At 36.9% G+C, this 22,018-nt stretch overlaps 1 protein-coding gene across 3 annotated transcripts in view; it reads left to right on the top strand.

Annotated features, from left to right (window-relative positions):
* The window catches only part of lmx1bb (LIM homeobox transcription factor 1, beta b), a 53,368-nt gene extending 33,465 nt beyond the window's left edge, over window positions 1-19,903 (top strand). For all 3 annotated transcript variants that reach the window (XM_060881551.1, XM_060881550.1, XM_060881549.1), the window contains 6 exons: window positions 10,559-10,791; window positions 12,241-12,416; window positions 13,572-13,649; window positions 14,138-14,204; window positions 16,165-16,323; window positions 18,459-19,903. In XM_060881551.1, coding sequence (XP_060737534.1) covers window positions 10,559-10,791; window positions 12,241-12,416; window positions 13,572-13,649; window positions 14,138-14,204; window positions 16,165-16,323; window positions 18,459-18,616 — 871 coding nt within the window. In that variant the 3' untranslated portion in view covers window positions 18,617-19,903. The remainder of the gene's footprint in view (window positions 1-10,558; window positions 10,792-12,240; window positions 12,417-13,571; window positions 13,650-14,137; window positions 14,205-16,164; window positions 16,324-18,458) is intronic.
* The last annotated feature ends 2,115 nt before the right edge of the window (window positions 19,904-22,018 follow it).

Raw genomic sequence — 22,018 nt, forward strand, 5'->3', positions numbered from 1 at the left:
TGCTATTACCAAACTGAAAGATGGCGATAAAGTGCAAACTGACTTTTACAGCTGCAAATTCTCTCTCACTTTACTGTTTTCTTTTAGCAGTCATCTACTGTGTCAAGCTTATATTACAGCTTAGATTAAAGCTATATCAAGTGCTACTAACTATCAGGTGTAAGAAACAGGACTTTTGATTGGTAGGGAGATATGTATGTAATAGCTTTTTCATATAGACAAATAGGAATTTTAAATCACACCATGAACAATACAGAGAATTTTAAATGCCCTTTGTAATTACATATAGGATACTTTGTGGCCAAAGTATTTTGCAATAAAATGTGTATAAAATACATGGTCATTTCTTAAATCTTCAGTCTGATCTGACAGGTGTGGAAATGTTTTACCCTGCTTGATTAGCAAGCAAGATTAGAAAGCACCAGAGCAAACAGACGACTCTGGATTCATCTTTACATTGCTTAAGCTGCTGCTGCCATAGAGTCTCTTGATTTTAAGCTTAGCCTTTATCCCTGTCAGGTAAACAGAACCCCTGCCTTAGTGCAGTAACATCCAAATAATAAAAGGGTCATTCCTGCTAATTAAAACTTTGGTAAACACTCCCCATCTTTCAAATATCAATAGACAGGGATGAAGAGGGGTAGCAGTGGCGCACACACACAAACGCAGTGAAGCTTATTCTCCATCCTCTTCTCCTGTCTCTTTTCTCTGTAATCCACTATCTTTTCATCGAGGGTAAACTTCTCAAGATGGACAGGGCATGGTTGTGGGTGGAGAAGGGGCAGTCTCCTCTGGCCCCTATATGGAGCCGAGGAATTTTTCATTAGTGAACAGCTGGGTCACAAGTGGCCCCAAAGCCATCTTAATATTGTGCAGGCATACAGATTAGGCTTCAGTGAAAAGGAGCCTGAATGTGATGTTCTTTACTGGATCTCTTCTTTGCATATTTGCAGAGCCCTCACTGAAGAACACCTTATATTACTGTTTGTTTTATTTTTCAGAGAAAGGCTTCCAGGGGTCAATAGTAATTATAAACCTTGCTTGAAGTGTTGCTTTTTAACTAACTCAGTGCTGGAAATCCCTATCCCTCACATCTCTCTTTTCAATGTCCTAAGAGCTAAGAGAGACAGATCATATATATATATATATATATATATATATATATATATATATATATATATATATATATATCACAATAAAACATGTGCTTGGGTATACATATACTTGGGTATACATGCACATCAGATACCAGGTGACATGGAGATTAGAAAATCAACAGTGTTGATTAGTATCTTTAGGAAGTTATGGCTCATAGCTTACATCTGATAGATATTAGACACAGTTTAATCATCCTTAGCTATTTCAAAGGGCCCAGTTATGTCTACTTGAACTTCAAGTTGCCAGCAAAAGGCATAAGCCTGTTGGATATCATTTATATTGGCCTGGAAGGGCTGTAGAATTATTAGTATTATAAAACAGGTATAGTACTGGTGAGTTTTTAGTGCTGCACTTTGAGTTTTTTGTGTGTTTCCTTTTTTCCACACAATGTGTGTGCCTTTGAAACACTGTTTTTGTTTAATTTTATATTCCTATTATAATTATTTTATTTTTGTTATTTTCTTACACTATTTTTGTTACTTATACTGGGCCATATTGTCTAAAAATAATTACCTTTTTCCTTTCACCCTCCCTCCCTGTCTCTTATATGGAGTGCACATGTAAAGATGTCTAGTCTCCAGCAGGGCTGTAGAAGAGATGGGCATTACTGCAGGCTAGAGTTACAGGACTGGAGGAGGGTGATGGGAAGCAGAGCAAGCTGAAGAAAGGCAACTATAACTCTGGTTTCTCTGCCTCTAATGCACAAGCGCAATCGTTTCTTACAGAGTAAACATGTCACTGATCCTTAGAGTCCATAAAGTATATGCCAGAAATAGGGAAAGTATCAGAAGAAAAAAGAAATGGTTAGCTCTTGGCCTGCATTGAATGTCCTCTGTGGCATACATAGTATGAAGATTTCTCTTGAATGCAATAACAGCCTTCATTTATGTGCTCAGAAAGAGTATGGTTACTAAATTTACATTTTTATTAATTATCATTTGGACCATGCGGAATTTTTGCTTGTTTCCTTTGAAGTATGAAATGAAAAAAAAAAAAAAAAGATTTAGATATCAGTCTTCTCCAGCATTCATGTTATTCTTTCACAATCACCACCTCACACCCACACAGTCTCCTCTTTCTCACTCTCTCTTTTTCTTCTTTTCAATACTGTCACCTTGTGTATAGGAACTGTCGTGCGGTATTGAGCATGCTTGCTGGAGACGTCCAGCTGATCAAACACATTCTGTGTACCTGTCTGTCTGATCTCTCCAGTCAACTGTGTGCTCATCTCCTCCACAGGCCACCCTGCTGTCCTTTTCATTCTTTGTTATTGTCATTTTAGCTTTTAGTTACAAGTGTCTGACCTGAACAATAGATTTGTTTTAATACAAAATCATTTATATGATCTGAAATGTTTTTTTTTTTTTCCATTTTTTTAAAAACTCTGTTTCTTCTGCAAGATCTATTTGACAGGATTAAAGAAATGTCTTGCTCTCACCTACACCTTTATCTACCTATTTCTACATTTACCACTGTTGCATATTTGGCTTAGAAGAAAACATTGATGCAGGGAATGTCCAGGGTATTATAATAACCTATATCACATTACTTTTATATACTTTTCAGCAGGACAGAAACTGTAGTATTGTTCTAAGCTCTGATTGAGGGCAAAACCATGCAAATGTACAAACATTTTGGAATTTCCGAAACTCTTAATGGACTTCCTCAGAGGTCACAATTTCATTCACTGACAAAAGATACACTTCCAACAAAATCTCATTAAAATGAAAATAAAACCTACTTCTACAAATTCTAGAGTATTTTGGGTGAAGTATTATTCCCAGTGCATCATTAGTTTTATCTAACAGACATGTTTGATAAACCGAGCAGAAAATAAAGTGATCACTGAAAGATATCATGCAAAGATGTAAAAGACCCAGTGCAAAAACTTCAATACCTTTATAAAAAAAGTTCATTTGTTGACGTCAAACAAATATGACTTTGTTACCATGCAGCCACTTAAATTAATGCCTAAAAGCATAGTAGAACATAGAAGACAATTGTGCTACAAATGTGCAGGTCTGTAGAAACAAATCAACTGTATCCATCATGGTGAAAAAGGTGGTTGAAGAACATTCTCCACCAAGATGACTCATGGCAAGACAGTGGTCGAGGTTTAGATCACATTTTGTGAGCCACAAGGGACGTAATCATCATCCCACAATCTATGGAAACTGTGGGCGTATAATTTGGTAGATATTTCTCCAACACATGAAGAGTGTCAAAGTGAGGAATGGGAAGTGTCTACTGAGACCTTTGCTTAGTGTTCCTCAGGAGAGACACAAGAGAGAACCCAAAGATTGTTCTGATGGAGATGGCAACTCTGGACCATTAGTGATTGTGCACATTCCCCTCTCTAATGCATTTTACTTTTACCTGCTGGGAGTTTAATTAAAAAACAAAGTGCCTCAATTTAAAGCTCATTACTATGCTAATTTAGTAAAGAGAGGGAGGCGATTAAGCTGCTCTTAGAGCTGACTCGAACTTGCCCTGGGGACCAGGAAGACATGGCAACTCTTTATTTGGCTTCATTACTTTACACTGTAATCTCACCACATCAAAGAGAAATGCTGATGCTAAGCATTAATGGAGGCCAATTTCCTTATGGATTATTAAACAGATTTTTTTTGCTTTAATTAATATAGTATCTTTTTACTTTAATGAAACAGCATTATTTAGAGTGTGGTTAAACTTTAAGGACTTTAGTTTTGATCTACTGCATTGATAATGTGGCCTCTCAAAATGGGTCTCAACATTATAGTGCAGGCTGAAGTTAGTCTTATTATTCCTACTTCATAATGTAAATAATTTTTTCCAACTAAGCTTTATTCACAGTTAAAATTTAAATGCTCATTGCATTAAATCAATTGAGACTACATGTATTAAAGTATGCTTGAGCTGGTTATATCTAACATCATTCCTTATTTGTGATTTCAGAACGAAGAAATTTGAAATAAGTAGGTGGTGTTGACAGCTATTAAGACACATTCTTGTTAACTCCATGATTACGATGAAAAAAATAAGGCATAAGATAGTGACATAAAAAAAAAATCTTTATGTCAATCTTGGCTGCCGTGTGGTTACAATAAGCATCAGCTGTTTTATATTTTATCATAGATTTGATGGCAATATTGTAGTGGTAAAGTTACAAAGGCAGCAGTCCAAAATCTAGCATCATTAAAAAAAGGAATGCAGAAGCAAATGGGCAAAAGGTCAACAATGAATATAGAACCAGAATAAGGCTTGATTTACAGAAACAATTATGCAAAATATAGACCACAAAGTCATAGCACTGTGATAGGTTACAATTTTAAATATAAAGGGTACAATAAATGGGATAGTGTGATTTCAATGATTTTCTATAGACAAAACATACACATAAGGGCTCTGTGCATGTCACTCAAGCTCTTTTACACCAACATCAGTAAAGACATATCTTTATGTCTCTCACATTGTGCAAAGGGGCAGTGTCATGCTGGAGCACATTTGGGCATATTAGTGAAGTGAAATGAAGATAATTCTATAGCATACAGAAGCATTCTGGACAATTATGTGCGTCCATCATTGTAGCGACAATTTGGGGATGACCTGCATATGGGTGTGATGGTAAGGTTTCCACATACTTTTGACCATATTGATTATCTGTTTTGCAAAATATATAACCAAAATATACATCAATGGGTTAGACTGATAAATGATTGCACACTGAGAATATGCAACAGTTGCCATGGTAAGTGCAACCCACAGAGTAGAGGATAAGGGAGTGCAGGTCACTTACCAGCTGACTTACTGACAGCAAACCTTTTCCTGGTTGTAATCCTGTATGGGGAAAAAAGCATTTATACTGCCTAATTCTTAAAATAACTTCTTTAAGAATTAGGCAAGATTGAGACAAACTAATTTTTAATTTAGGGGATACTACTAAGAAGTTAACGGTTAGCCTTATTCTTGCACAGGGATCTGCTGGCAGCTAGGCAGACAGTAAATTTGAACTCACAACCTTCTAATCAGTAAACCAAAGCCTTAAACAGTGAACCACCAGGTTTTTCACCAATAAAGTTTTACAGTTCTTTGTAATGATATGTCAATTGCTAAACTTCACCAAAATGTGAAAAGGGGACAAACATAAATAGACAGCCTCTTCTCAGTTGCTTTTAGCTCATTACATATCAGTGTTGAGCATACATAAATATATTTCTTAGCATTGGAAAGTGTAAATAATGTTCCTTTTGAAATTGGTTAAGTTTAAAAAATTATATTGCTTGACAAAAAAGTACTGGTTAAAAATGATTAGTTTCCCACTTTAAACATGTTCTGAGTTATTAAGGTTAAGGTTTTCAATTAAAATGCAAAACATGTTATATTGCAATATATTAATAATGTTAATAAATGTTTCATATTAAAATAAATGATTGTATATAATCATCTGTAGAGAGGATGGTGGCTAAATCTATACCAGCTGTATCAAAACATTAATTTAATGGAGCAGGCAGCAAAGACAAAAAACAATAAAATAATATCAAATGCTAATGAAACCAGCACACCCATCACTTGCTGTTGTGTACCCTGACCCATATTCTATTGACAGACATGCTCCTCAAAAAACAATGGATGCTCTAAGATTTCCAAAGCTCGTCTTGCCATTCTCACAAGCAACATTAAAGTTTAAACTCCTGTTGCACCATATTTTTCCCATGATCTTTGTCAAAATTCCTTATCATTCTGGTCTTTATGATTGGCATGCACTGAACACACAAGCCAGGGGAGGTCGGGTCGTGAAGCCATAGGAATGCTGTTCAAAGTGATCATTTACAGCTATCCTCCTGGGTAATCCTTATCCGTTCTCTGTCTTTGATGAAGATGTGGTGACATAAGAAGTCATACTGCTGTAAATGGTTATGACCTCCCCCTCATGCATGTTCAGCAGAAAGCGAGAGGAGAATAGGTAGAGAGAAAAGCATGTGTTGCTAAATGTACACCAATTATCCAGGCTCGCCCCCATCTTTTCCCCCTCTTCCAGGCTTGTCTTTTTATCTCCCTCTGCTCTGTGATCCTTATCGCCAAGGCAGAGGCATACAGAGGAAGGTCTTTTGTGGTGGCGAAATCATTGGCAACATGTGGTGAAAGCTTTAAGATGCTGTCACACTTTAAGTTGCTCATAATCTGTTCAAAGGGAAGACCACATTCTCCTGTAAGTGGACTGCTTTGTGGTTTAAAGGAGAGAAGAAAAAGGAACTGGAAGGTGAGAACCAGGTTTTGGCAAGACAGAAGGTTTGAAGATACTTTGAGCTTAGTATTCAACAACCAGTTTGCCACTTTTTCTTCCATAAATATCTTCATTTTGCAAGGCCTGTTAAATGTTCTGTCAGCCCCAACAGTGGACCCTTAAAAAAAAGAAAAATCCTACACTGCAATCAGGAAATATTCATCCTTTCAGGTTTTCAGGTTTTCACTACAATTGTTGCCGATAGAGTCCACAAGAGGACATTCTTTTTGATAAGTTGTGTGTCCCAGCATGTGAGCACAAATAATTCGAATGACAATTTATTGTGTATGCCTAAATGGAAGCTGATAATGATCACCCAGGGAGCATTCTGGGGATTATCACTGATTCTACTCCTGGGGTTCTGGACTAGGAGTGCCTGAATCAATATTGGGGCTGCACTGCCTGAATTGTGCCTGTTGAACCAAGTGTGAGAGCCGTATCTGTTAATCTGTATGTTCAGGTGTTGGCAGGCGTACTTACATCCCCACTGTAAATAAATAGAGCTCCTTAGTCTACTTTCCTCTCTCTATCCACCTCTATATTCATCTTTGCATCACTATTTTCTTTCCGCTAAAGTGATGTCATTGCTATGATTTTGTTGGACTTTGTAGTTGGAATAGTGAATGACTACAATTTGATATCTACAATATTGTACTATATTTTCAATAAAAAAATCAAATAAGAGAAAGTATGACATTTAACATTTTTATCTTGAGATTACTGTGATCTGGAACTGAGATGAGGACTTGTAACTCTTCTATCAAATTTGATCTTACATTGTGTGTCCAGTAGCAGTGTATGCACTTATTGAGTTTGTTGAGTAGAGTAGCTTAAAAAGGCCCAGATGTGGGCCTGTGTCCAGCCCTAAAGAGCAGCAGCTCCACTGGAGTGCTGTCTTTCTTCTCTCCCTTATGGCTTTCATCTTAAACCACAGGACAGAAATCCTCTCCAGACCAGGCATGGCATCTGAGACAAAACTGACCCTGTTTATGCCATTGTTTACGAGTTTTGCTTTGCAACTTTGCTTATAGCAGCCATGCTAACAGGAGGTCTGGACTCTCTTTGCATTTCTGTAGTCTATTGCTAACTCAGGCCTCGGGCTGTTAATCAGGTAATGTTACGGAGGATTGAGAATGGTTACTCCCCCTGGTTGGCCTTCGCCTGCTCACACTGTGGCGTTGTTTTTAAAGAGCATTCTTTTGGCGCTGAACTTGGAAAGGTATTAAAATGGGATTAGGGGCTCCTCCACAATCCAGTGCTTGTGTCATTCATTGGCTCTCTCTCTCTCTCGCTCTCTCTCTCTCTCTCTCTCTCTCTCTCTCTCTCTCTCTCTCTCGCTCTCTGCAACCCCCTGCTTTTGCCCTGTTTGATTGTGGATAGCAGTGGGAGTTGATGTGACTGTGCCTTTCAAAAAGAAAAAAGGGGTAGGGTTAAATCCCTACTCCACTGCTCCCTGCTAATTCCTCTTGTTCCTCCAAGAAGGATTTACTTCTTCTGCCAGGCTTGTGAAAGGCTTTTTCTGGCCATCCGAAAAGTTAGCCATCGCCTTCCTGCCAGGGTGTGGTTGCTATAGCAGGGGCATCAAGCATAGCTATTCCATCTGAGGTCCTGCTGAGAATGTCGAACTTGGGGGGCGGGGCTGACGACAGCCAAAGAAGTCAGGATTAGATTCCAGGACAAAGCCAGACAGGAAGACTTCCGAAGGAACGAATGGGAATTACAGCAGCAAAAATAATGTAAAGTGACAGAGAGGGAACTAGTAAAATAATGGCTTACAAGATTAGTGCAGGAGGGTAAGAGTGGAGGAGACAAAAATAAAGGGATGAAAAAGAATGTTTTCATTTGGACAATAAGTATCTTGAGAGCATGGAGCGGAGAGGTGAGCAAGCAAATCCAGGAAGTGGCATGGCAGCTCAAAATGGTAATTTCCAGCTTATCCCTGTTTTCCGAGCTTGATCTCTCAGGCAAGGATTTGCATCATTGAATAAACATTTGAATTGGACGTGTGGACTGGATCATGACAGATTCATCATCTATGAGTCTGACAGGTCCAACATGCAATTGTCTTATTTCATCAGTCGTGTTATGAATACTTAATTTAAAATCAAATGGAAAAATTTATTTTGGGATAAAATCCAAATATAATACAGGTAAAGTAACATGATGGGGCACAAAATTACAAGATTATTCCTATTATAATCAATCTATCATTTACTGTGCATTGCTGACTTATTTACTGTCAATATTAAGTTTTAATATTAAGTTTTATACATGCCTTCATAAAACATGGGTAACAGTTAAGAAGCAATTTATATAATATGAGAAAATTGATTATTATTAGAGATATAACTGATGCAAAAAACCCACTAGAATGATTAAATTCCCAAATCTCTCTCTCTCTCTCTCTCTCTCTCTCTCTCTCTCTCTCTCTCTCTCTCTCTCTCTCTCACTCACACACATACACACACATACACACACATTTGCTTACTCCTTCATTTCCTATATGCCTCCAGGTAGCAGAAAATTCTGTGAACTGTACAGAATTGAAGAATGTGCCACAAAGGTATTAACATTATCCTTTGTTTGGTAAATGCTCCTTAATCTTTTTAATGTTTAACAATAAATAAAAGATTATCAACTCAAAATTTTAATTCCCATCAATGCCCATGTTTATATTGTTGTTTTAAGATTTAAGTTGTGTCACAGGTATTTCTGTTAATTAAGTCATTATTCACATTAAATATTTATCATAACATAAAATATTTATCACATCATAATTTAACATAACTTACAATGGTCCCACAGAGAATGCAAGGGCATTTTACCTTTAAAATATTATCTGATTATCTGTGCACATTGGAGTAATTAAAACAAGAGACAAACATGATAAAAAACACAACAATAATACACCGATTATCCTTTCCCAAACATCAGTACAGCTGCCCACCATACCCAGTGTGCCCTGTGTGGAATATCAATATCTACAGCATTTTACAAAGTTATTTCCATTACAAAGGCTGCCATTGCTGCACCTCATGTGGCCTCATATTTACCCATATTCATCACTGTCAGCCAACCCTGTCCAGTATCAGGAGATGAGGGTGATTGGCTTTCTCTCTTTTTCTCTCACAGTGCACAATGGCATTGATACAAAGCATAGATGTAGACAAGCACTGCAGCAGCTGTCCCACCAGTCCAAGCAAACAAAATAACCAGAGCTAATAAATCATCTATGATGGCCTGGACAGTATCACACTCATTCACTTCCTTTAGCAGGCCATTTTATCTCTGGCTGTATGCCTTCAGACTTATGCACAAGGATGGACTATCTCAGCACTGACTGTAACTAAAAGTTATTATCTAAGCACAAAGGAAATGAAGGCTACAACAACAGCTGCTTTTGCCACTGCTTTGTGATAAACATGTGAGTTGTATGCTTTTTTTGATAAAAGAGCATGGTGAGATTCTGTTACCTAGCAGTCCAGAAGTCTGTTATGGAAACTGGTCATTTCAAACAGTGTTACATTTATTCTGTAGCCAGTTTGATAGCCTAATTATTACAAGAGGTCAAGTACCCACTAATAATTAACCATTGGTTCCATCACATATGGTCCAGTAAAATAAATGTTATGGTTCTTTCTAGGTTCGTGGGTGAAAAATGATGTTCATTCTGCTATATACAAGATATCACTTTAGTCTCATTCACTAGCTGGTCACATGAGCTTATAAGACATGACATGGAGTGGTATTGTCCTGTGGCAACAGGGCCTATCTAATCACTGTGCTGTGAATTTGGTAAAACCTGTGATTTGTGGTGCTGATTGAGGTTTGCTGGTGCATTTGGAGTGGGGCGACAAGCATGCATTTCCTCTGATTGGGCTCTGCTGAGGCGTTGAAAGGTTATCCAGCATGCTTTAACAGATGAGCCGCTGTCAAAAGAAATCACCCAGGGTCCTGGCCACACACCCACCTCTCCCATTGCTGTGATGGACAACCACATGTAGAGAGACATTCCTCACCACTGCAAACTAGTATTCCCTAACTCCTAACAGTGGCAAACAAAATTTAAGCATAAATGACTTAATTGAACTTCTCTTTGTTTATCATGACTTCTTTCCATGGTTTCTGTTTCAGGTTATTTGCGACTAAATGCAGTGGATGCCTGGAGAAGATAGCACCCACAGAGTTTGTGATGCGGGCATTAGAGTGTGTGTACCATCTCAACTGCTTCTGCTGTTGTGTGTGCGATCGACAGCTACGTAAAGGTGATGAATTTGTATTGAAAGACGGTCAGCTGCTGTGCAAGAGTGACTATGAAAAGGAGAAAGATCTGCTTGGATCTGTCAGCCCTGATGACTCTGATTCAGGTAAGCAAATAGAAAATGCAGGCTGTAGATATCTCTTTCAGGTAAATAGTTATTAACCCATCTATACATACTCACAAAGTGGGTTGATAAATCATGCTTTTATGGTACAGAACATAAAATAATACTCAGAATACAGTTGAACTATTGCAGATAGCAAAAGGCATAACTGTAAAAGAGAAAATCTGAAATATATTGATGGCATGCTGCTGGAAAAAATTAGAGCAGCTGATCCCTATAAATGATGGGGTGGGGTTTAGGGCTTCACCAGAGCAGCAGACCTATGATTTCTATCAATCCTCTGTTCCACATTAAAATGTGCATATGCACTGTCTTTAAAGGGGCCAAAATGTTTGCTAGCCTAATTGGCACTTGCTGTTGATACCGCAGAGGGCACTAAAGGGCTACTGCACCAAATTGCAGCAGCCCTTTATTTTGGAAAACTGTCACTGGGGAATTGTAGCCATTACATGGGTTTTTAACTTCTGAACTCTACCATGTCATGGAGTTTAGCCCCTTTTCTAATTACGATTATTATTCTATAACACATAAGCTGCTTTGTCTTATTAGATGAATCCTCCATCCACTGAACAATAAAGTCAATCCCCCGCTTGGCTATTGTAATTACAGTAGGAGAGCCAGGAGCCATTTCATTTAGATGGCACATTAGTTCGACCTACTGGAAGAGATTAAAATGGCAGGGGAAGGCTTTGATTGACCGCCTGAGGATCATACATATTATCACCATCTAATTGAGATGCAGTGATTAGTTGATTGAATAACATCTTTTTCTTTTTTCTTTTTTAAGGTCATAAAGTGAAAAGGAATATTGGGTATCACACTGGGGTAGAATTTTATCACCAATAAAGCAAAGAAAAGGGTTACAAAGTTTAACGTTGTTGCCATGTATTTTGAACAATAACCTATAAGGATGTAGGCTCTTTCTATCATAAATTTATTTTTTTGCAGAATTTTGCATTTTGATTTTACAATAATGTGTGTGGTCATGTGTACTGATTATAAGCCTTCTCACTTTGAGGATTTTATCTATTTCACATCTTTTCCCATATGTGCAGCGTCCACATACTTATTCTCCCTACAGTATAGCACCCCTATGTGCAGGCATCTTATCAAAGATTTATTCAGTGCAAAACAGCCAAAGCTGTGTGTTATTAATTATAAATGACACAATGTCCAGTCCAGTGACAAATGTGCATACTTCATAGTGCTTTGCAAAATGCGGCTCTAGCCTTGTAAGAGGATGTGGCCTATTCTTTTTCAGCAATAAATTGATAAAAGTATTAAAACCACATGTGTCTCTTTTTATTATGGATGTACTGTGTCTGAATCTCCCGAAAATGTAACAGAACAAAAACATCTATTCATCAATAGGCTGTCTGAAAAATTTCAGAGAAATGTGCTGATTCCTGTGAATGATGGATCTCTCCCCAGAGAAGAGCGAGGACGAGGAGCTGGATATCAAACCGGAGAAGTGCTCAGGAGGCCCTGGAAAAGGGGATGATGGGAAGGATCCAAGGAGACCCAAACGACCACGTACCATCCTCACCACGCAGCAGAGACGGGCCTTCAAGGCCTCGTTTGAGGTGTCCTCAAAACCCTGCCGGAAGGTAAGCCACTGCAATTTAGTGTGAAGTGACAGAAATGCTGTATATATGCCTATAAACATAAGCAATGTCTGACCATTTTAGTGTTTGACCTTTCTTTTTGTTTAATAATTGTTGCATAATATGCAAAGATATTTTTATGCAATATGAGTCTTACAAAAGTTAAATATATATAGTGCTGGTGTGCTGACTAAACTTCTAAATTTATTGCAGAGAATATAAAATGTGCATAAAAGACAGTATAAAATATAAGGCAATTTAGATATGCCATAACTTACTATACAAATAACATACCAAGCAATCCTTTCACAATGACTCCAGTAACCTAGTTCCAAATTGTATACCAGTGTATGTTGCCATTAACCAGATAATCTATCATTTTGATGTGCAAAATGTGGGTTAAACATGGAAGGCTTTTCAAATCATGTTTAGTTTGCTGTGTCAGATCATGTAAAAAAAAAAAGCTAGTATACAGGCCAGAATTACAGGCCTATGTGTCTATTTGTACTCTTCTACTTTTAGATTAATGCCACATGCATGAGTGAACTTGCAATACAGCAACAATAGTGAGTGACATTTGCAACAATCTAGCTGGATATACCAATGATTACCTTTTCAAGAAAGTGTTTAGTATGGTCAGTGTTCTAAATTACAATTAAAGTACTGTCTCCATATATTCATTGCTCTAGAACCAATACTATTATAAACCTGTTTAGAAGTAGAGAAGATTACCTCAGTTTGAAAGTCGATTCGAAATTTCAAGTTGAGGGGCCATTTTCTCTGGATTTTATTGCTGGTAGGTTGCAACTTTGTCTTTAATGAATCAATAGCATATAAAATCATAAATCTCTTGGTGGAGAGGGGGCCTAAGTAATGACTGAACGAATCTTCATACATAATTGTACTTACAGAGTACAGGATTCAGCAAAATTTTAATTGGTAGCAGAATAGTTTTGGATCATGCAGTATTGGTTATGCTCATAAACAACATTTTTTTAAAATTAAACAAGTTTTTGTAATTACAGCTATAAGCATTTAAAATGGAGATATTTATAGTTAAATTGTAAACAGACCATGTTTCAGACCAACAATACTTAACCAAAAACAGCCTTCTTTTCATTATTTGAGGTTTAGTTATTTTGATGTCTTCATATTCAGGTGAGAGAAACCCTGGCTGCTGAAACAGGCCTGAGTGTACGTGTGGTTCAAGTGTGGTTCCAGAACCAAAGAGCCAAGGTGAGCATTCATTGCATGAACTCTCCCCATCCATCACAATATGTTACCTACATGAACCCAGTGATGTACAGCCTGAGACCAGATAGCACCACAATCTGCGAGTAATCCTCCAACTAGTGCTAAAGCAAAGCCCTCCACAGGCACTGCCAAAAGGGAGAGCACTAGTGGGGATAGAGACAGCAAATCTCAACCGTAATCTGCCTCAGGCTTAACCTCTCGCTGCATTCCACAAAAAACTCCCTGCAAGGGAAAGAGTGATGCACTCACATCCATCGCATTCTTACGTTAGTGTCTGAAACCCACCTTCTAGCTCTGATGCTATCTTCAAAAGCCCTGGGATAATATAATGTATTCAGATAGACGGCTGTGTAGTTCAAATAGAGGTGAACAACAAGAAGCATCTTTTTTTTTTTTTTTTGAGTTAGAAAAAGACAAAGTTCGGGATGTCCTGAAGTGTTCTGATTTTGCCTTTATCTGTGTTTTTTCAGATGAAGAAGTTGGCCCGAAGACAGCAGCAGCAACAGGAGCAGCAGAACTCCCAAAGGCTAGGCCAAGGTAGTCTCAATATAAACCTCACAGTAAACTTGTGTCTGGATAAAAGCACAGATTTTTACTTATATGAGTGTTTTAGGATTGCAACCTCACTAGCTAAGTGATTGGATGGGCTTCATTGGTGTGTGACTGGTCATTTCTCTACTGGTATCTCAGACCAATAGACTCTCATAATATTCTGTATGCTAACATGATTGATAATGCTTACTGACTCTCCCTTTTGTGTTACATAATGCAAAATCAGAGGTGTTCAACCTTAAACAGAACAGATGCTGAGCTCTGTCAGCTAAGAATAACACAGGACAAAAATTGTGTAACTAAGGATATGCAGGAGTGTCTGTGGATATGACGGATTCATTTACAATACAAGCACATTAAATTTGTCTGTATCTTGAACCACCCACCCACCTTCTTCCCTCTCAACTGAAAACAACCTTGCATCCCCTTTTTGAGAAACTCATATCTTAAGCTTCTACTCAGTCAAGCACAGAGCTATGGCATAGAGCTCCATGCTATGGCAAGTTATTTCAGGTCAAAATCCCCCCCGCCCCACCCCCTTGATTTATTACATATTAAGAAGTTCAAAACCTGTAAAAATGGTGGCATAATGTCTAGTGCCACCGTGTACAGTACAGTTAAAGCCCGCTGACACTTGATAATGTCTTCCCTGACAGGTTCAATCATTTCAGCAGTCTGCAGAATAATAGAGAGTCTGATTTTAGTGTTGAATTTAACGGTATCACTGTTACTACTAGGCTATCATATTGACATTTCTTAAATGCATTTGACTAATTACACTTAAGTGCAGAAAGAGTAAATCTAGCCACACTTGTCCTGCTGACAAACTTGTTTTTACGATAAAACAAATTATAATTAAGAAATCACCATAAAGTAAATTTATATTTAAGATCGCTTGAGAGACAAGCTAAGAAGCATGCATTTCTGTTGTACAACACAAGAACAATACTTTCTCTCTTTACTTTGGGGAAATCCCAAAGCTAATATTGACATTTTACTGCTGAGCAGACCCCCTTGTACCTTCTCGACTGAAAACTCATAATCCAGAGATCATTGAATCATCTTCAGCTATAAACCAAGAGTAATAATACTTTTATTTTATAGACCAATGTTAGACTATCCTCATGGTGCATCCAGTTATGAGGCTTTATCACAAACTTGGCTATAAAAATAAATAAATAAATAAATAAATAAATAAGTACAAAAAAGGCCACAGTGCAGGATTGCTGTCAAGCACCAGAACTGTAGAGTCATCACATTCTCACAAGTTAATAGTTTTTCCAAACTCTGACAGATATGTCATTCAGCAGTTCTGTGGTGTCCTGCAGATTGCTTTACCTGTCTGTCACATCAGTTGGATCATTCATTTAATTTAGATGGATATTAGTGATATCTGTTACTAGTCAATAACCCATGCCTAAATCCAGTAATTCTGGTATCCTAGAGACATTGTCAAAAGTGTACTTAAAAAGTAGCTTTGTGGGGGAGCTGACAAGGTCACCTGGGACTGTAAAATGCTTAGTACAACATTTGTAAAACCACTGCATTTGCAGTACAATGTACCCTTAACTACTCTCAACTAAGAATTTCCTACATATAACCTGATATGCAGGAACCTTCCAACATCAAATATCCTTGCACCAGAATCAAGAAATGTGTAATGGAACATTGTGGTGATCTTCAGTAATGAATTTCAGACATTCTTGCAAGATTCACCACGCTAAAGAAAATACTAAAACTAAAAGACACAAGACTCCTAGTCCTTAGCTCTTGCAGAGACTCGTGGAGCATTTAGCAGCTGAATTGGTCTGGGATAATAGGTTTTGTGTATTTTTTGAGCATGTTTTTTTTTTTCCTAAGGTATAGCTATAGACAAACAGAAAGAGGTGGTCTCATGGTTTTGATCTAAGACCTTTCTCAGCATATTCTAATGTTATGCTTTCAGAGGTGATGTCCAATAGGATGGAGAACATGATGAACTCCTACACACCACTGGCTTCTGCACAACAGCAGATGGTTGCCATGGAAAATGGCTACACTGCTGATGCCTTCCAACAAGGCCTCACCCCACCTCAGATGCCTGGTGACCACATGAACCCATACGGTTAGTAGTACACCATGTGTTTATACACTGATTAGTTCAGCATGATTCGGCTTTCCAACTCTTGAAAAATGCAAATATATGATGTAGGTTTTCTTTAAACTAGGTATTTTTGATGAATGAAATCTTGCAAAAATTAAAATAGCATTACTAGAAATACAATAATAGTATACACACAGGAACAAAAACATTCCAACTCTATTACATGAAATTTACAGAAAATGCCTTTTCAGGCCAGATCATTTTTAACATTTCTAATTAAACAAAGCCAGTATGATCTTGCTCCCTACAGTGGGTCTTTTTCCAGTTCCCACAACAATAATCATCTCATCTATGAGTGTGTGTTTGAGAATAATATGTCCTATTATGCTTTGTGTCCTATTATGATCTGTGTTGAAAGTCATAAAGTCAACATTTTTTAATCATGATATGTGACAGTCTAGTCAGTCTTCTTTAAGAAACGTCAACATGTCAATTACTTATCTTGTTTTTTGTACCTGTAGATGAAAGAAAAAAAATCACACATGTTCCTCAAGCATCTTCTGATACAATGTAGAATACATGGTAGATTCTATGATGATGAGCTTGCCAGGTCCTGCTGTAGCAAAGCATCCCCAAACCATAACACTTATACCTCCATGTTTCACAGTTAGTATAAGTTTATTTTTTATTTTTTATTATTTGCTGAAATTCTGTATTTGGTTACGTCAAACATGCCCTCACTTATGGTGTACAAACAATAAGACTTTAGACTCATCTGTCAAAAGCAAATTATTCCAGAAGTTTTGCCGTTTGTCTCTGTGTTCTTTGACAAACTTGCCTTCTTTTTCTTAGACAGTAAAGGTTTCCTCCTTGCACACTTCCCATGATAATATGTTGTGCAGTCTCCTTCTGATTGTAGATTCATGCACTTTGACATCAACTGTAGCAAGAGGTTGCTGTAGGTTCTGTAATGATATTTGAGGGTTTTTGGAGACTTCTTTAAACATCATGCAGTCTGCTCTTGGGATGAATTTGCTTCGATGGCCTGACCTAGCCATGTTGGCAATTGTTTTAAATGTTTTCCACTTGTAAACTATTTTCCACACAGTAGAATGGCTGATTGCAAATTCTTTTGACATCTTTTTATATCCCTTACCATACTCATAAGCATCAACAATCTCCTTTCTAAAGGCTTCAGAGAGCTCTTTGAATCTTACCATGGTGATACCTCTCACTTCAACAATTAAGAGTAAACCAAACTAAATGTCTGAGGTTTATATAAGGCAAGCCTTCTTCAAAATGTATTGTAATAATGTTCTTATAATTTGCATAAGAATTTTTCTCATAAGAATTTGGATTTTTTTTTTATATATTTTTTTTTTGGATTACATTTTGCAGTTAATTAAAAAAGATTTTCTTTGTTTAGTTATATTAGTTGAATCTTCCAATATTGTTGGAATGAAGATCAAATGCACACATGTTTAACTTAAAAAAAAAAAACACAGCATTTTAAAACTAGTGTGCATTTTATGTCAATATGGCCAATACCAGAGAGAAGTTCCTGTAAAACATTTTTGGCGAATGTTCTCGATATTATTAACTCCATTATGTGTTGTTCATGTATGTCTGGTCACAGATAGGCAATGAAGAGGTCCCAGGTGCCTTGTCATCCATTCTCTTTAATGGCAGGGCCCCAATCCCCAGTTTCATCACACTCCAACTCAGGGTTTATGGCATAACAACAGGAAACAGGCAGCATTGCCAGCTCATTAAAAAACCATAGCCCATCAACCTGTCACTGTCTTGTGTAATGGTGTCATTAAGATTGGAACTGAGTATTAAGCCTAACTGTGCCCACAAGGAAAATGACAAAAACAGAAGATTAGCACAGAAGCCAGCATAGCCTTTTGCATTTGTTTCATTATTTTTTGTTTAAACACATTTGATTAGTATTTGAATGCTTGTTATGTTACATACATATTGAATTTTAATTGCATGATTACAATTAGTGACATAATTGTGTTCAATAAATTGGCAAAGAAGGTCTATTATAATATAGGGAGAAAAAATAAGATAATTAACCATGAAAAGATTAAGAGCATAATTTAATCATGCTTTAATTTATGGAACCATTAACCTCTTATCATTTTCCACAGGAAATGACTCCATATTCCATGACATCGACAGCGACACCTCCTTGACCAGCCTTAGTGACTGCTTCATGGCTTCTTCAGAAGCAGGCTCACTGCAGGCACGTGTGGGAAACCCCATTGACCGACTTTACTCCATGCAGAGCTCTTATTTTGCATCATGAAAGCCAGCATGGACAGGGACAACCAAATGTGGGTTCACTTACTGCAACCCACTGCTCCCTTTATTACATGCCTCGGAACCAAGAACTCTCAGTAAAGACTTCTACAATGGATAATAGGCCAAAAAAGGGCCCAGGATATAAAAATCATAGAACTTGAAAGCAAGCGTCCTTGATATTCAGTAGTGAAAAATGCAGCTCAGGAACACCTGGTATTCTGAGGCTGACAGACTTTTTCTAGATATGTTTGTATAATACTTTCACAAAAGTAGCACGATTTGTCAACATCCACCTACAGCAGAAAAGATGTACAGTTAAAAGCCCTGAAGCCACAAACCTCAGTACACCGCATCCTGCCAAGGAAGCTGAAGATCAAGACATAAATCTCACAATGCATGAAGTCATATTCTTAGTGAACATGGCATTGAAAAAGAAAATCTTTAGAAAATAGCCGAAAAAATCTTGTGTTGTTGAGATGTTTAAAATGTGATGTTTGGACTCATATTTTTTGTTATGTTCAGCATTGCATTTTTATCACTTTAATAGGTTTAGCTATGAAAGTGGAGTTAGAATATGTAGCTGGAAGAGGAATGTATAGTGTAAGCGTACATGCTTGTGTGTATGTGTGTGTGTGTGTGTACTGTATGTGTGTTTGTGTGTGAGAGAAAAGAGAGAATGTGTGAGCGTTTGATGTAGTCACCTCTCTGTATGTGTGTTGTGATTAAGCGTGTTCTAGTATGAGAGACAGTAAGAGACAGACAGCAAAAGCTCTATCTTTGTGTAAATATATGTTTCCCGAACAAATCAGCTGTGCATGTTCAAATGGAGAACATTCTATTTATTTAACTAAACCATGCTCTTGAATTTACTTATGTAACTGAAAAGCTTTATTTCAAAAGGAGAAAACCTCATCAAATAGTTCAAGCATAATAATCACAGCTCATGTGTATATCATTTAAAAATTAAATATACCCCCCCTGTTCAGCTTAGATGTACATCAGCAAGTGTGTGCTATTTATTTGTTACAAGCCCAAAACTGGGGCTTCTCAATCATCCCTGGGACCCACTGACTTGATATAAGGATTTCCTAACCTGTTTCAGCTGATTATTAAGCCCTTCATCAGCTGGATCAGGTGTGTTGGCACCGAGGAAATGCTGGAACACTGTGCATTTTAGTTGGTTCCCAAAATGGAAGCTGAGAACCCCTGCCCAAAAACTTTGACAAAATGCATTTCCAAATGTGAACACTGCTAAATTACCAAAGTTTGTTGGTATAATGAATAAACTATGTTTCTCCTGACTTTAATTTTTCTTTTACATACTCAATAGTCGGCTCCTAAAGGAAAAGATATGTTAATGTATGAATAACAATTCTGAGGCTTTGTTTTCTTATTGAAAGCATAGACTGCAGTTTTTTCTAACATTACATTTCAAGCAAGATATATTCATTAAGCCTTCGTATATTTGGCTAGTTAACTATTAATAATTACTCATAAAAGTAAATTCACAACACGCAATAGGTTTTACTAAAAAGTACATAGTACATTTTAGTTTAAACAAGTAGAGAAGTAGTATTTGTATTGTATATTAGATGTGATTTTGTAGTATACTTCAAGTATATTCTTTTTTAAAGGTAGATTTTTATACATTTTATTACAGTACAACATTTTATTGAAGGGTTTTACTACACAATTACACAGATGTTTGAGAGTAGAAGTTGTGACTAAGATGATTTAAATATTTGAGGCCATTAGTGACAAGTAGTTTTATACAATAATGAAAAATGATTGGTGGTTTGTAATTTTTAAGCAGTAAAAAAATGTTTGTTGTCTTTAAAATCTCATCTGAGATTTTACACATACACACACACAATTTTTTGATTTTTTGTTTGTGTTCTTCACACTTACTTTTATTTTTTCATATTTATTTTGCCTTTCTCTCCACTAAATATCTATAACATTTATTACTTAAACATAGAAACATAGAAATTCGCTCCATGACATTCAAATGTGTCTATTTATATAAATGTTCAATGACAATACTATTGCTCCAAATTATTAACAGCTGAAATATAATAGTATGTAGCACAGTGGTGCAGAGGGATTTATCATTGTGGGACAGCTCTATGGTTTCTGGTTTGATCCTGAGCTCAGGTTTCAGTTTGTGTGGAGTATTATATGTTCTCTGTGTCCCTGAGGGTTTTCTCCGGGTTCTCGAGTTTCCTCCCAATTCCTAAACACATATGTGTAGGTGGATTTACTATACTAAATTGCCCAGAGGCAAAAGTGAGAGTGTCAATGAATGTTCTGCAAAGGTCTCATGTCTTAGCCAATGTGTGTCTCTGGCTCATTTTGTGTTGCTAAACACAGATGGAAACAATGGATTTATTAGACATGTGACTGGAAGTCATATGGTCAGCAGGCTAAGTGTAATTTGCAAATCCTGGAGTTTCAGACTAGTACATGACACTGGTGTTTTTCAAGGTCTTTGCTATCAAGCACACAATGTGTAACTACATTAATCCTGTCACTTTTGCTCAATTTTTAATCAAAAACTCTGCAATTTCATGCAGATGAACAAACTAGTAAATTCTAATAAACTGGTAAGTACTAAATCAAAGGCATCATTATGAAACCAGTGCTAAATAAAATCAGATCAGATAAATTATTCCTCTGTTTTTGTAACAGTTTCTATAGTTTAAATTTGTTTAAAGTGAGATCCCTGATTTCCAAAAACATGTGAATTATTTAGTAGCCGGTATGATTTCAATGATGCATGCAGACTCTGCTCTGTACTGGCACCAATATGGTAGCATGAACTTCCGTTCTGCTGTCCAAACAGCTGAGCCTCCTGCTGTCTTCAAGGGAAATATTTTTAGTTTTTAGTCTTGAGAATGAGGGTGAATATTAGGAGTAAAAGTGGAGCACAATACCGATGTCTAATGATAATGGTCCAAGCATAAATATAAGGTCTAAAATTGAAATGTTAGATGTTTTCTGTATTGTGTTTACTGTGTTCATTGGCAGTAACTTGACAGAGAGTAGTAGCAGTTGAACAACTGGCTTAGAATGAATAGATTTACATTATCAAGCATTTTGGCTGTTATACCCAATCAAGTCAGCTAATTTCCTTTATTTTAAGAAAAACTTAATGAATAGACCTATAATCATGACAATCACTGCTTAGGGCACCAAAACAAAAAAAAAAATGCTAAAAATCCATCATCATAGTCAAAAACAAGAAAAATCATTATTATCATTGTTCCAGTAGCATCAATAAAATTTGGTTGATTAAATATATATCTGGAAGGATATATTATATTAGATTTTGGATGTTTATGTACATTTTAATTGGTATCACAGTCACGTGTGTTTGATAATGACAATGTATTCATTCTAACCCAAG

Source organism: Tachysurus vachellii, chromosome 11, assembly GCF_030014155.1.
Source record: "Tachysurus vachellii isolate PV-2020 chromosome 11, HZAU_Pvac_v1, whole genome shotgun sequence".
NCBI classification, from domain to species: domain Eukaryota; kingdom Metazoa; phylum Chordata; class Actinopteri; order Siluriformes; family Bagridae; genus Tachysurus; species Tachysurus vachellii.